Source organism: Gracilinanus agilis, chromosome 6 (assembly GCF_016433145.1).
Source record: "Gracilinanus agilis isolate LMUSP501 chromosome 6, AgileGrace, whole genome shotgun sequence".
Classification (NCBI taxonomy): Eukaryota; Metazoa; Chordata; class Mammalia; order Didelphimorphia; family Didelphidae; genus Gracilinanus; species Gracilinanus agilis.
In genome coordinates this window covers 213,925,710-213,939,771 of record NC_058135.1, presented here as the reverse complement: position 1 = coordinate 213,939,771, position 14,062 = coordinate 213,925,710, and the positions used below count along the sequence as shown (strand labels likewise).

The 14,062-nt window shown below is 36.3% G+C and overlaps 1 protein-coding gene across 1 annotated transcript in view; it reads right to left on the bottom strand.

Moving 5' to 3' along the window:
* TBC1D14 (TBC1 domain family member 14) overlaps nucleotides 1-11,780 on the bottom strand; it is a 123,475-nt gene extending 111,695 nt beyond the window's left edge. Inside the window, exon 1 of the mRNA XM_044682408.1 lies at nucleotides 11,053-11,780. Within this exon, the coding sequence (XP_044538343.1) occupies nucleotides 11,053-11,771 (719 nt within the window). The 5' untranslated portion in view covers nucleotides 11,772-11,780. The remainder of the gene's footprint in view (nucleotides 1-11,052) is intronic.
* Nucleotides 11,781-14,062: the final 2,282 nt, after the last annotated feature.

The window sequence follows — 14,062 nt, the reverse complement described above, 5'->3', positions numbered from 1 at the left end:
CTGAAGAACTTTCCTGTTAGCCAAAATCTGTGAAAAAACTATGTTCCTCAGGACAAAGAGAATGCAAAAACCTACAGACTGAATGGAGCCAGGACTAAGGCCTGGATCAAAAATTCTCCCTAATATACAGGAACTGAATTTGGATCTTCATAATCCAGGACCCTAATACAAAAATAATGCAGTATATGAAAAACAAATTCTCACAGTATATTTTATTAAGATATAATTCCATTCTTTACCTCTTCTAATTAGATCTTTTTTGTTTTAGCTTTATCTGAGATCAGGATTGCTATTCCTGCTTTTTATTTCAGCTGAAGCCTACTAAATTCTGCTCTAACCTTTATACAATCTGTGTCTCCTCCATGCTTCAAATGGGTTTCCTGTAGACAGCACATTGTAGGGTTCTGTTTTTTGATCCATTCTGCTATCTACTTTCATTTTATGGATGACAATTCCATAATTAACTGTGTTTCCCTCCATCTTACATTGACTCTCTTTATTCTTTTTTTTTTCTCTCTCCTTTTTCTCTCTTCCTCCTAATAAGTAGTTGAATTTTTGAGTACTATTTCCAAACCCATTTTCCCTTCAGTTAGGCAGGCTCTCTCTCTCCCTCACCCTTTCTCTCCTCCTCTCCCTCCCCCTCCCCCTGCCATCCCACCCCCCTCTCTCTCCTTTCCTTTATTCCCATCCCTTTTTATTTCCCTATAGGATGAGATAGATTTCTATATCCAATTGAGTTATTCCTTACTTTGGCCAAATCTGATAAAAAAGTAAGGTTCAAGCTCTGATGGCTATCCTAATCCTCATCTTCCTCTCCATTGTGATAATTCTCTTGTGCTTCTTTTATTTGAGATAATTCATGCTATTCTATTTCTCCCTTCTCTCTTTCCCTGTGCAGTGCTCTTTTTCATTTTGGACAAGTCACTTAACCTCAACTGTCTAGCTCTTACCACTCTTCTCTCTTAGAAATCAAGGCAGAAAGTGAGGATTTTCTTTAAAAAGAAACAAGAGAGAATTTTCATTCATGGCCATTAGCACCTCTATTATTTAATATTGTACTAGAGAGACTAGCAGTAGCAATTAGAGAAGAAAAAGAAATTGAAGGGATTAAAGTAGGCAATGGGAAACTAAACATTCAATCTTTGCAGATGATATGATGGTATACTTAAAAGAATCCTAGAAAATCAACTAAAAGGCTAGTGGAAATAATTAACAACTTTAACAAAGTTGCTGAGTACAAAATAAACCCAAATAAATAATCAGCATTTCTATATTTTCCAACAAAATTCAGCAGCAGGAGTTAGAAAGAGAAACTGCATTTAAGTCTAGACAATATAAAATATTTAGGAATCTATCTGCCAAGACAAACATGGGAATTATATGAACACAACTAAAAATACTTTTCATACAATTAAAACCGAATCTAAATAATTGGAAAAACATTAACTGCTCCTGGGTGGAATGAGCTAAAATAATAGAAAAAACAATCCTACCCAAATTAATTTACTTATTTAGTGCCATATCTATCAAACTGCCAAAAACTCTTTTATAGAATTAGAAAAATTATAACAAAGTTCATCTGGAAAAACAAAAGATCAAAATTATCAAGGGAAATAATGAAAAAAAAAATGTGAAGGGTGGGGACCTAGCAGTACCAGATCTTAAACTGTACTATAAAGAAGTGGTTATCAAAACAATATGGTAATGGAATAGACTTGGGGTAAATGACCTCAGGAAGATAGTGTTTGATAAACCCAAAGATCCCAGCTTTTGGGACAAGAGCTCACTATTTGACAAAAACTGCTGGAAAAATTGGAAAACAGTATGGGAGAGATTAGGTTTAGATCAAGATAAATTCAAAATGGGTAAATGACTTAAATATAAGGAATGAAATCATAAATAAATTAGGTGAACATAGAATAGTATACCTTTCAGATCTGTGGGAAAGGAAAGAATTTAAGACCAAGCAAGAGATAGAGAACATTACAAAATGTAAAATGAATGATTTTGATTACATCAAATTAAAAAGATTTTGTACAAACAAAACCAATGCAACCAAAATTAGAAGGAAAGCAACAAACTGGGGGAAAATTTATAACAACTCTCTGACAAAGGTTTAATTTCCCAAATATATAAGGAACTCAGGCAAATTTACAAAAAATCACGCCTTTCCCAAATTGATATGGTGTCAATAGAGGTCAAGGGACATGATGAAATCAAAACTATCAATAAGCACATGAAAAAGTGTTCTAAATCTCTCCCTACTGGAGAAATGCAAATTAAAACAACTCTGAGTTACCACCTTATACTAATCAGACTGGCAAATATGGTAGCAAAGGAAAGTGACAAATGTTGGAAGGGATTTGGCAAAATTGGGACACTAACATACCACTGGTGGAGTTGTAAATTGGTCCAACCATTCTGGAAGACAATTTGAAATTAGTCCCAAAGGGCTTTAAAAGACTTTGATCTAGCCATACCACTGCTGGGTTTGTACTCCAAAGAGATAATGAAAAAAAATACTTGTGCAAAAATATTCATAGCCACGTTTTTGTTTTTGTTTTGTGGTGGCAAAAAAAAATTGGAAAATGAGGGGGTGTCCATTGACTGGGGAATGGCTGAACAAATTGTGGTATCTGTTAGTAATGGAATACTATTGTGCTGAAAGGAATAATGAACTGGACAAATTCCAAGTGAATTGGAAAGACCTCCAGGAATTGATGCAGAGTGAAAGGAGCAGAACCACGAGAACATTGTACACACAGACAGATACATTATGGCACAATCAAATGTAAAAGACTTTTCAACTAGCAGTAATGCAATGATCAAGAAAATCCAGAGGAACTTGTGAGAAAGAACACCATCCACATGCAGAGAAAGAACTGTGGGAGTAGAAACACAGAAGAAAAACATGTGATATTTATCATGTAGTTCAATGGGGATATGATTAGGGTTTTGATGTTAAAGGATCACTCTACTGCAAATATGAATATGAAATTAGGTTTTGAACAATGATACATATATAAACCAGTGGAACTGCTTGTCAGCTCTGGGAGGGGGGAAGGAGGAGGCAGTGGAGTGGGGGAGAATCATGAATCATGTAAACATGGAAAAAAACCTTATAAATAAATAAATAAAAATTTAAAAACTTTTATTCAAATTAACTTCAAAATGTATAAAATAACTGAGAATATCTGCTAAGACATACTCAAGACTTACATAAATACAATTACAAAATATTCTTGAAAGAAAAAAGAAATAGAGATGTGCTCATTAACCATGGTTAGGTCAGGCCAGTCTAATAAAAGTTACATTATATATTATCTAAATTAATTTCTATATTTAGTGCTACAGCAATCAGTTACTTTGTAGAAGTAGATAAATCATAGAGCTTGGATAAGTGTGTGACTTCATTGGTACAAGGATCTCCTGAGTGAGGAAACCCACTCTTCCAAGGCAGAACAGCCCTACATCTGCACTTATTGTCTTAGAGAATTATCTAGAATCCCAAGACAACACACATGTATAAGAGGTGAAACTTATATCCGGGACTTCCTGGCTCTGACTCCAGATTTCCATCCACTGTAACACAAGGTTTTCTCTTAAAATAATACCAAAATTAATTTGGAGGAACAAAAGATTGAGAAATGAAACTAAAAAGAAAATTAGTAAGAACAAAAGAATAGCTTTTTCAGACCTCAAACTATATTATAAGGTATTAGCCATCAAAACTGTTTGGTACTAGGGGCAGCTAATTGGCTTAGTGGATAGAGCACTAGGCCTGGAGATGGAGGTCCTGGGTTCAAATATGGCTTCAGCCACTTCCTAGCTTTGTGACCCTGGCAAGTCACTTAACCCTGATTGCTGATACTAAGACAGAAGGTAAGGAATTTTTTTTAATGTTTGATACTAGTTAAAATATGGAGTAGTATATCTGCAGAACAAAACAGATAATAAAAAATAAAAAATGATAAAACAGTGTTCCATCAATCTAAGAAAATAAAAGTACTCAAATAAAAACTTCCTATTTTACAAGAATGGTTGAGAAAACCAGAAAAGGGAACAGAAAAGCAGTTTATTTCAGCATTCCACAATAAGTTCCAAATGAATAAATGTGTAAAAGATCATATCATAAAAAATGGAAAAAAATGAAAGGAGGTAGCATTCATAGTTATAACTAACCAAACAATGTATGCAGAAGGTAAATGATTTAAAAATAAGCAATTTTAATGGCATGAAATTGAAAAATCTTTATATCCATCATGTTAGGATAAGAGGAGGAAAAATCCTAACAAAAATATTTCTGAGAAGTGTCTGATAGCTAAGATATAGAGGGAATGAACATAAACATAAGAGCAGTAGATGCTCATTACCTAAATGGAAAAAAAAAGATGAACAAAAAAGAAGAGAAACTATGAATAGTTATGTGAAATATTGTTCTAAATCATGCCTGATGGCAGAAATGTAAAGACAATTTGGGTTATACTTCGCACCTAGATACTTGGCAAAAATGACAAATGATTATAAATAAGCAATGTTGAATGAGCTTCAAGAACACTAGCAATCTAATATACTGTACTGTTGGTATAAATCACTTATTTGGAATTATGCGACAAGTAACTAAATGTCCATATCCTTTTATCCTGATATCCTGCTGCCAGGCATCTACTCCAAGGAAGTCAAAGGCCGAAAGGAATGTCCCATATATACCAAAATATTCATAGCAGCACTTTTTGCTGTAGCAAAAACAAAACAAAACAAAAAAACCCAGAAATAAAGTAAGTGTCCATGTGTTCCGGAATGACCAAGCAAATCATGGCACACAGATGTAACAATATCATTATACATTAAGAAATTAGGAACATGAGGCATGCAGAGAAACACACTGAAATTTATATGAACAGATGAAAAGTGAAATAAATATATCAAGGAAAATTATATTCATGATAAGAAAATGATGTAAAGGAAAAAGATTAAACTGAATACTGTATAATGTTAATGGCCACAGTTTGTCTCAGAGAAGAGAAAATTAACCTCATATGGAAGAAGAGGACTACAAGTATGGAATATTGTACTTGCTGCCAGACATAGTCAATGTTTTGGTTGGTTTTGCTGACTTGTTCTATTTTTCCCTCCATTTTACAGTAAGCCTGGGAGAGTAATGATATTAAAAAGATGGGTTTCTGCTTTTACTGGAAGCTTAAGACCTTAAAATATTATTTCAGCTCTCTTGAAGGCCATCCAACTTGTTCTCCCCTTCTTTATTTTTGGACCCAACTCATTTTCTAGATGTACTTAATGTCTGCCCTAGTCATATACTATAATAGATAGGAAACATTTAAGAGCATATTGCAGGCTGGGTAACAGACAGTCTTATCCACTTGATTTTTCCCATTGTTGATAAGCCAAATTTCTGACTTTTTTATAGCTCTCTTACACTAGGGCCTGCAGTATCTTGGGGTTTAATGAAATCTGCAAAAAGGAACATCTGAAGAAACTCACCATCAAGTGGGAATCTCTTCAATGTGGATTCTGCATCTACATTACAGGACTGAACACTTTGGCTAGTTTACATCTTCCTGTTTTATGCTTTCTTTAACATTTATCATCAAAAGTTGATTGAATTGGATTGTTTCTGTGATTATGTTTTTTAATGAATCTAGAATGTTTCTGATGTGTACCTCGCTAAAAAGAGGTCCTTTAAGGTAGAGTGTTGTTCTTACCAAACACTTTTTCATAACTGACAATTAGCCAAATGGGTTCTTATATGCCTTACAGCTTTAATTCAAATGTGAATTGTCAAAAACACGAATAACCTTGATGCATGTTTAGATAATTCTTTTTAGAATTTAGTATAAATTAAATAGGTCTTGATCAAGGACACATGATAAAACCAGTGGAAATGTGTGTCGGCCATGGGGGAATGCGGGGGGTGAAGGGGAAAGTAGGAGCATGAACCATGTAACCATGTTAAAAATGAATATTAATAAATGTTTAAAATTTTAAAAAAAGAACTTAGTATAAATTGAAGAATAGGAAGATCTGTAGTTATTAGGTTTTCTTGGCTGATTTATTTTTAAATTAATATGATCTGAATTTTTTCCATACCTTTTGTATATCCCTTCTCTTTCAGATATCTAGTATATTTATCCTCTAATGCCCTCAGAATTATGTCACCTTCCATTTACTTTGGTGAATCTAGCTATCCCCCCCCTTCCTTTATTCTAATAACCCCAGACAACATTAGGGTCTAAAGGTAGTGGTTCCTCTGTCTTCAATAGTGTAAACTGTGCAAAAATAATTTCTGCAATTTTTAAAAAAAATCTTCTTTTGTTGGTTGTCTCCATTTTCATTCTTAAATGCCCCTGAGTTGATTTTGCTTAGCTGGATTTCTTGCCAAGTCTTCTTTAAACTGGGTTTATTTTCTACTGATTTTCTTTGATTTGTGAGATTATACTATTTATCACTGTATCTTTCCTTCTTTGTAAAATTTTTATGAATTTAATATTCTAATCCAGTGTTGTCTTCATTTAGCACATCAGTGAGATGTTTGCTCATATGCTTTCTTGGCTTTTTTTGTGACAATTCATATTACTTAAAAGATCTTTGCAAAATGATTATAAGTGGTATCTATGTCATTTCTATTGTCTATTAGTATAATATAAGGCAGAAAAATTAAAAGCTTCTTCAAAAATATCTTCAAAAATCATCATAAGGCATTTGGATTCTTGAACAGATTTTCCTTGTACTTTTTACTCTAAAAGCAAATACTATATTGAAAGATATCTAATTTGATCTACCTTTTAGTTTAAAGAATTAAAACCTTTAAACAAAAAAGATTTTTTTTCCAAAAATGGAAATTGCAGAAATTATGCCAAAGAATACTAAATACTCTCATAAATACAAATTTCAGGAAGGAACTTGGAATACTAGTAAAATTTAATGTTCATTGAATTCTCTTTCAGTAAAGCTCATTTAAAAAAAAAAAACAAACCACATAGCTTATTTACTTTAAGACTGCTAACTTTGAACTTTAACCAAAAAGGCAGGATTCAGATGATGAATACTTTTCAGACTCTGGATAATCCTATTCCAATTCATACACATACACACACAAAAATTAATAAAATCTACTACATGCAAAGTATTATATTAAGTGCAGGGGAGATATAAATTTCAGGTAAATACTGTCCCTACCCTCATGGATCTTGTTGTAGTAGAGGGAATTAATATACTCAAATAACTGAAAGCAGTTATAGACGAGAGAAGTTAATCACCATGGTCAATTTATATGGGAAGTTTTGTAGCACTTGAACTGGACAGTAATTCATTAGAGTAGATTGGCACCTAAATTTTTTTTTTTACCTATGGTAGCAGGGGAAGGAAGAGGAGTGTGTAGAGGATAATTTGATGGTTGGTGGAATTGTAGGAAATGGTAACTAGATGGAATAGAAGAGTCAAAGGAAGGATTGTGAAGGCCTGGAGTTAGCTAAGTACTTTTGTAAGCAAAAGAGAAAGATATAGTAGAGACATTAAAAGTACATGAGAGTGGGGAGGATTGCTAGGGCAAAGTCTTGAATTAGGCAGAGAGAAGTGGAATCAAAGGCACAGAGGAGGAAATGGGTGAGGTGAGAGAATTTTTGCCTGTGCAATAAGTAGAGGGGGATATATTGACCTTCAGATAGCAGGAAAAGACAAGAAATGGTGATGCCAAGAAGCTTTGAGGATAAAGTTCAATGAAGTAGTTCTTTTGAATGCTCTCAATCTTTTCAACAACCAAAAAATTAAGGCAGCTGTTCTTAGGAGTTAGAAGAAAGAAAAGGTTTATAATAATTACTGTAAGAACTGAGAAAAGAAATGAATAGGACCAGGATCTGTGAGTAGCCAGCTAAAGTAATATAGTATAAATTTAGAATCAATGAAATCATCTTTTAAGTCACCCACTCTTTATCATCCTTTCTAGGAGTAATGGCCTATGAAATACTTTAGATTACAGTGATGGGCAAATTATTCCCTGTCGGCCAGATCCAGGCCGTAGTTTTCCCATCACTGCCTTAAGCAATTCCCTAGGAATTCCCAGGCAAACTACGGCCTGGCCCTGGCCCTCAGGGAATAGTCTGTCCATCACTGCTTTAGAACATGAAATAGACTGAAGAAATTCATAGCCATATCAGTTTTAGGAGCATGAGGCACATGATTTATAGAATAAGAAAGGATAGATATGACATTTTGAAGTGAAATAGAGGCAATAAAAACCTATTCTTATGCCCCCAAAATTGTCATATATTTTTGACATACATAATTCCATCTTTAATATCTTAGAAGGAAAAATGATTAGCACCACTGAAATTCTCACAAATTTCTATTTCATACCATATTCAGATTCCAAAGAACACAGTTTGGGAAATGTAGCTTTAAGTTTTAAAATAATGAATGCAACATTATAGGAGCTCCAATATTGTTCAGAAATAGCCAGTTCCACACTCCACAATGCTCATTTCTTACCTTTATCCCACCACTGTTAGCCTAGATCAGTTATGGCGAACCATTTAGAGATGGAGTGCCGGGCCCCACCCTGACTCCATCCTCCCAGACTTAGTGTCATGCCAGTCCCCCTCACAGAGAACCATGTCATACCCTGCCTTACCCCACATAGGGGAGGGAGGAAGCTCTCCCATTGGACTTCTGGGAAGAAGGGCAGGCAAAGTGAGAAATGTCCTCAGCAAGTGTAGAGAAGGGGAGGGGAAGGGCCTAAGCACTCTGCTCCTCTCCAGCTCTGCCACCTGTGAGCTACCCACCTTCCCTGCCTTGTACTCTCCCATAAGGCTGCTGGATGGAAGGGTAGGGAATATGAAAAAAAAGTTGTCAGGCACAGTGGAGAGGGGGAGGGGAGCAGCTCCACCTAAGTCCCTCTAGCTTTCTAGTAATTAACTGGTGGGAGTGGGGGGAGCAGCAGCCAAGTGCCCACAAAGAGCACTTTATGTGGCATCTTTGGCACCCATGCCAGAGGTTTGCCATCACTGGCCTAGGTAATGCATGTGGTTCATTCATTTCTTGTCAATCAGTACTATTTAATCCCTAACCTATAGAAAAGCCCAATTTCTAGACCCTTAATTCTATACGTTTTCAGACATTTTAAGCCTCTCTTGTGGGCTACTCTAAGTTGTTTTTTTTTAAGTTATTAGTAGATTTCCCTTCAACAGCATGAAATCTAATCAAAAGATATATGAGTTATATGATACATTAGTGCAAGGAAAGGATGTACAGAGTTAAAGACTAACAGTTTGGTAAATGATTCCTTTAAGTATAAGCTTTATAGTATAATAGAAACAATATTCACATTTGAGACTCTTAAATCGTAGTACAATTTCAGCCCTACCATCAACTGTGACACCCTACGTAACTCACTTAATCTGTCCTGACATCTGTAAAATGAAAGAGGGATTCACGTCCCAGCTTGGATACTTATGACTTATGTGAACTTGGGTAAGTATTCCCCCTGGGTTTCCAATTCCACATCTAAGGCTAGATGATACCCACCAGTTTTAAGTCTTTAAACCTTTGGAATAGATATTCTTGAAGTTGTTTCTATCTCAACTCTCTAGAATTCCAAGATAGATAATAAAAAGAAGAAACCTTTTAAAAAGTTAAAAAGACTGGAATTTTTTTTGGTACTATAATATTATCATATTGCAGGTATTTCCTTTAAAAGGGGAAACTGCTCTAATATTAGCATCTCAACATTGCAATATACAGATTAAAACCAGCAGTGAAACTATTGTGTGGGTTTTTAATTCTAAGTAACAAGAGTATAAATATTAATTTAAGAATGTACTTTAAGTCAATACTATTACCTTAATAAGATAAATATGTAACCAAAAATTAAAATCTTCTCCTTTGCTGAATTATATATTATGGCAATTATTACTAATAAAATTAAGATAACAGACATTCTTATATCCAAAATACCATAGTAATAGCTGGCTTCTATTAATTAGAATAAAGAAGTACAAAAATCTAGTGAACCCCATTTAATTCATCCTGAAGTACACAGAATTTCATGGAATACAGTCTGGAATCTAAAGGTAAGTAAAAGAATCACTCAATTTCTTTGGGCCTATTTTCCTTCATCAGTAAAAGAAGAAAGTTGAATTACATCTCTGAAGATCCTTTGAGATATAAAATTTAATAGTTCTATCCCCAAAAAATTCTCTGAGTACTAAGGGAAAATAGCTAAAGAGTTTACACACTTCAGTCCCCAAGAGTAGGTCAGCCATAGGGCTGGCAGGTATAAATTAAGATTATTGATTAAACTATATAAGAAAACTTTCAAGTTTGTCTTAAGTTCTGAGACAAACGATGAAAGCAATGACCATTGGGGAGAGGGAATACCATGAAAATATGAAACACGATGAAGGCATAGCTGAGTCACAGTGATAGCATCACTAACAACCTACAGTCATTTAGTGCAGGCATAAAGGTGTCAACCTACTCTCAAAACCCTGGGTTATAAAGAAGGTTAATCTATGATCAATTTATTCTGCTTATGGAAGGGAAGAATTGTATAACACATTTTTGAAAGATTTCCTTAAACATTGTTTTGTTGCCTAAAGTGATAAACTTTAACTAAGTAAAAATTCATTTATTAACTTTTTTACCACTGCTGGATAAGTGAGGCATTACTATACTAGCTAAGTAAAACAGAAATGTCTAAGTGATGTTTACCTCTTCTAACATAAAAGGACACATTTATTTCTTTTCCTTAGTGATATGTAACCACCTTAAGCTCACTACTATCCCTAGCTATTTTTAAAAACCTAGAGGGGGCATCTGGGTAGCTCAGTGGATTGAGAGCCAAGCTTAGAGATGGGAGGTCCTAGGTTCAAATCTGGCCTCAGACACTTCCTAGCTGTGTGTCCCTGGGCAAGTCACTTGACCCCCATTGCCTACCCTTACCACTCTTCTGCCTTGGAAACAATACACAGTATTGATTCCAAGATGGAAGGTAAGGGTTTAAAAAAAAACCTAGAAAGTATCACAAAGTTACAATACCTTGTAAAGAAGGTAGTAAATGGTCCCCAAATTTTCAATTTACTATCCCCTTCTGTTTCTTCACCACAGGCATGCAGATTTTGATCATTTATTTCTTTTGAGGAGTTCAACGTGATATCCGAAAAATGAGCTTCATCATTCTCAAGAGTCACAATTGCACTTGAATTGCTCGTGACAACCAAATCTAAGATATCTTCATTACTAACCGATAAGGTTGTGGACAGTTCAGTACTGAGACTTGAGACACTGCATACAGAGATATCATCACTTCGAGTCAGAACTTTAGAGGTGGGACTGTAGAGCTTCACTGTGTCATACCCAGTTCTTGGAAAAGTAGAAGATTTCCGTACACGATGCTCCTGTTCAGTGTTTGTGGAAAGGGGAGGCACATATGATGGGAGTGTGCCTGCACTCTGAAAAGTTCGATCAGGGACAATTTCTGGCTCAGATGGTTTTCTTTTAACATTTAACACGCTGCAATGGACAGGTTCTGGGTCCCCTATTTCCAGGGTTGGAATACCTGAATCCACTGATTTAAGGCTATGTTTATCATCTAAATCACTGAGTTTCAACTTGGGTTTATAGTCAGGTAATGAAAGGGATCTAGGGGTCTTTAAATTCAAATGTTGATGATTCTGAATATGAAAGCCTGATCTCTCATCCAGAACTTTCATGGAGCTTAAGCCATTTGCTGAAGTGGAAAGATTCCCATCAGTCATCTTGGTCCAAGAAGGAACTAGATAAAAGAGTAAGGTTAATAAAACAAAATGAGAACACATCCTTATCCTGTGTACCTTATCCTCCAATACAAAACCCCATTTCCTCCCCTCCTAGTGATACTCACTCTACACACACGGGGGGGGGGGGGGGAAGAAAAAGTATGCATACTTGACCCCTTGGTTTGAACTACAAAGTGAATCACTGACATGTTTCCCCCCTCTCAAATGTATTGTCAACCTTGAAATGCATTTAACAAGGGAATGACATATAACTAATATATTTGATACTAGTCAAAATTAGGCATGTTTGCTCTCTGGCTATTTCCCTTGGCAGTCATTTAGCCAGCTGGGCCACAGACATGTCCTGGATGATTTCAACTGATTTAGCTCTGGAATTCCCACCCAGCAGCCCCTAGCTGTCCTGATTGATGAGGGCCTCTCTCGGCCAGCTCCAGCTATCTTGTACTTGACCCCTAGAGCATCTTTTCTTAAGCTGACTTTAAGATACTTCACTCTCTTCTTACCACTTTCCAATTCTGGAACAATAATCAAATCAATTCAGTCACTGGCAATATAGAAAGAGTACAACAATCTATTATCTATAGCTACATTGGCATCCCTTTAACTTTTTTCAAACTAAAATGTCCTCCCATGGCACCACTCTCCTATAAAGGCTACCACCTTCTCTTAGATTGAGATCTGTAAGAAATAAAATGGATCACAAGGTGGTTTAGCATCCCTCAGCCATTCTCTTCCTGAGCCCCCAAGGGTGAGGAGGAAACCTAGAAAGGAGTCGAGGCCACCTTCCCAGCTTCTCTAAGCCTGGCTTCATTTCCTACCAGCTGGAGTGGAGGGTCATTCTTTTTGCCTACTGTTTCTTCCTAGAAACGTAGGCAGGGGCAAGGGAAGTAGCATGCCTACTCTGATTTGGGGGAAAAGTGTAAGAAGGAAGGACAGGTTCTCTGCCAACCCATCCTGCCAGCCCACTTCCCAACAAAGTGGACTTGCTCTCTGTCCCGATGGCCCCCAGTGGGGCCTGACTGGGAAACGTGGGCTGGAGGGATGCTAAACCACTTTGTGAGGCTTCCATAAGCTTAGAGCATGGAAGCATTAAACACACCTTGGGAACCAAAGGACAAGTCTCTCCTAATGAAATTGGCCTGACCTAGGAGAGATTGGGGAAAAGCTATGGAACATGAACTCATATGGAAAATGGAAAACAAATAAACAAACCAACCTTAAGCGACCCACCCCTACCTCTTCCCCTCCTCCTCCATGCAGGAGCTTTGGGAAAAGAAGGGGAAGAATGAGTGTGATGGCTCCTCTACTCTTCACTGCAGAGCAGGAGCCAAAGAGGCTACAGGCAGGGTCCTGAGAGCTTCCCTTAGAGGGGAAGGGGCAGAGCTAGTGTTCCAAAGGCCACTGAACAGTTTCCGAGGGGCATTCCAGTTGGAAAGCTGGCCATACAGATAAGTCAAGTGCGAACCATCTCAGATCCTTCCTCTCCCTATAGAAAGTAGACACCAAATTGTAGGTAGGTTCATAAGGGTCGCTCCATGGTCACCATTAATGTAAGAAATAAAATGGATATAAAAGGATAGATTTAAAAATATTATGGTTTTAAAGGATTTATTGGTATCCATTAGAAAAATAAAGCCATGTGCTATATTAGTTAGTTTGAGGGGGCAGTTGGATGGCTCAGTGGATTGAGAGCCAGGCCTAGAGATGGGAGGTCCTAGGTTCAAATCTGGCCTCAGACACTTCCTAGCTGTGTGACCCTGGGCAAGTCACTTAACCCCCATTGCCTAGCCCTATACCAAATAAAAAAAATTAATATAGAAGGATATATATAAAAGATATTAGGGTTTAAAAATTAAAAAAAAAATTAAAAAAAAAGAGTTAGTTTGAAAGACCCGCCAAACCTCCACCACTATGCTCCTTCAGCCAGAAAAAAGACCGTACCCTTCCAGGCACTTCCTTTTTATTCTTATCTCTAGGTAGTACACTTCCTGTATACGTGATTACACAAGAGGAATCATGGGAAATGTAGTTTGAAAGAGCCCTAAATGTCCACAGGAAGTTTAGATCAGGGACCTCAAAATTAGTTCAAGGACCCCAAAATTTCCAATATCACAGAACTGATTGAAAGCAAGCACTGTCTTTGCTTTTGTACTTGAGTGCCCAACATTTACCATGGTCCTGTCCACATGGTAAGCAATTAATAAATGCTTTTTCAATCATTAATTGTCATAACTTCTGAAAAGTCATGTCTAACTCTGGAGTTCAAAGCT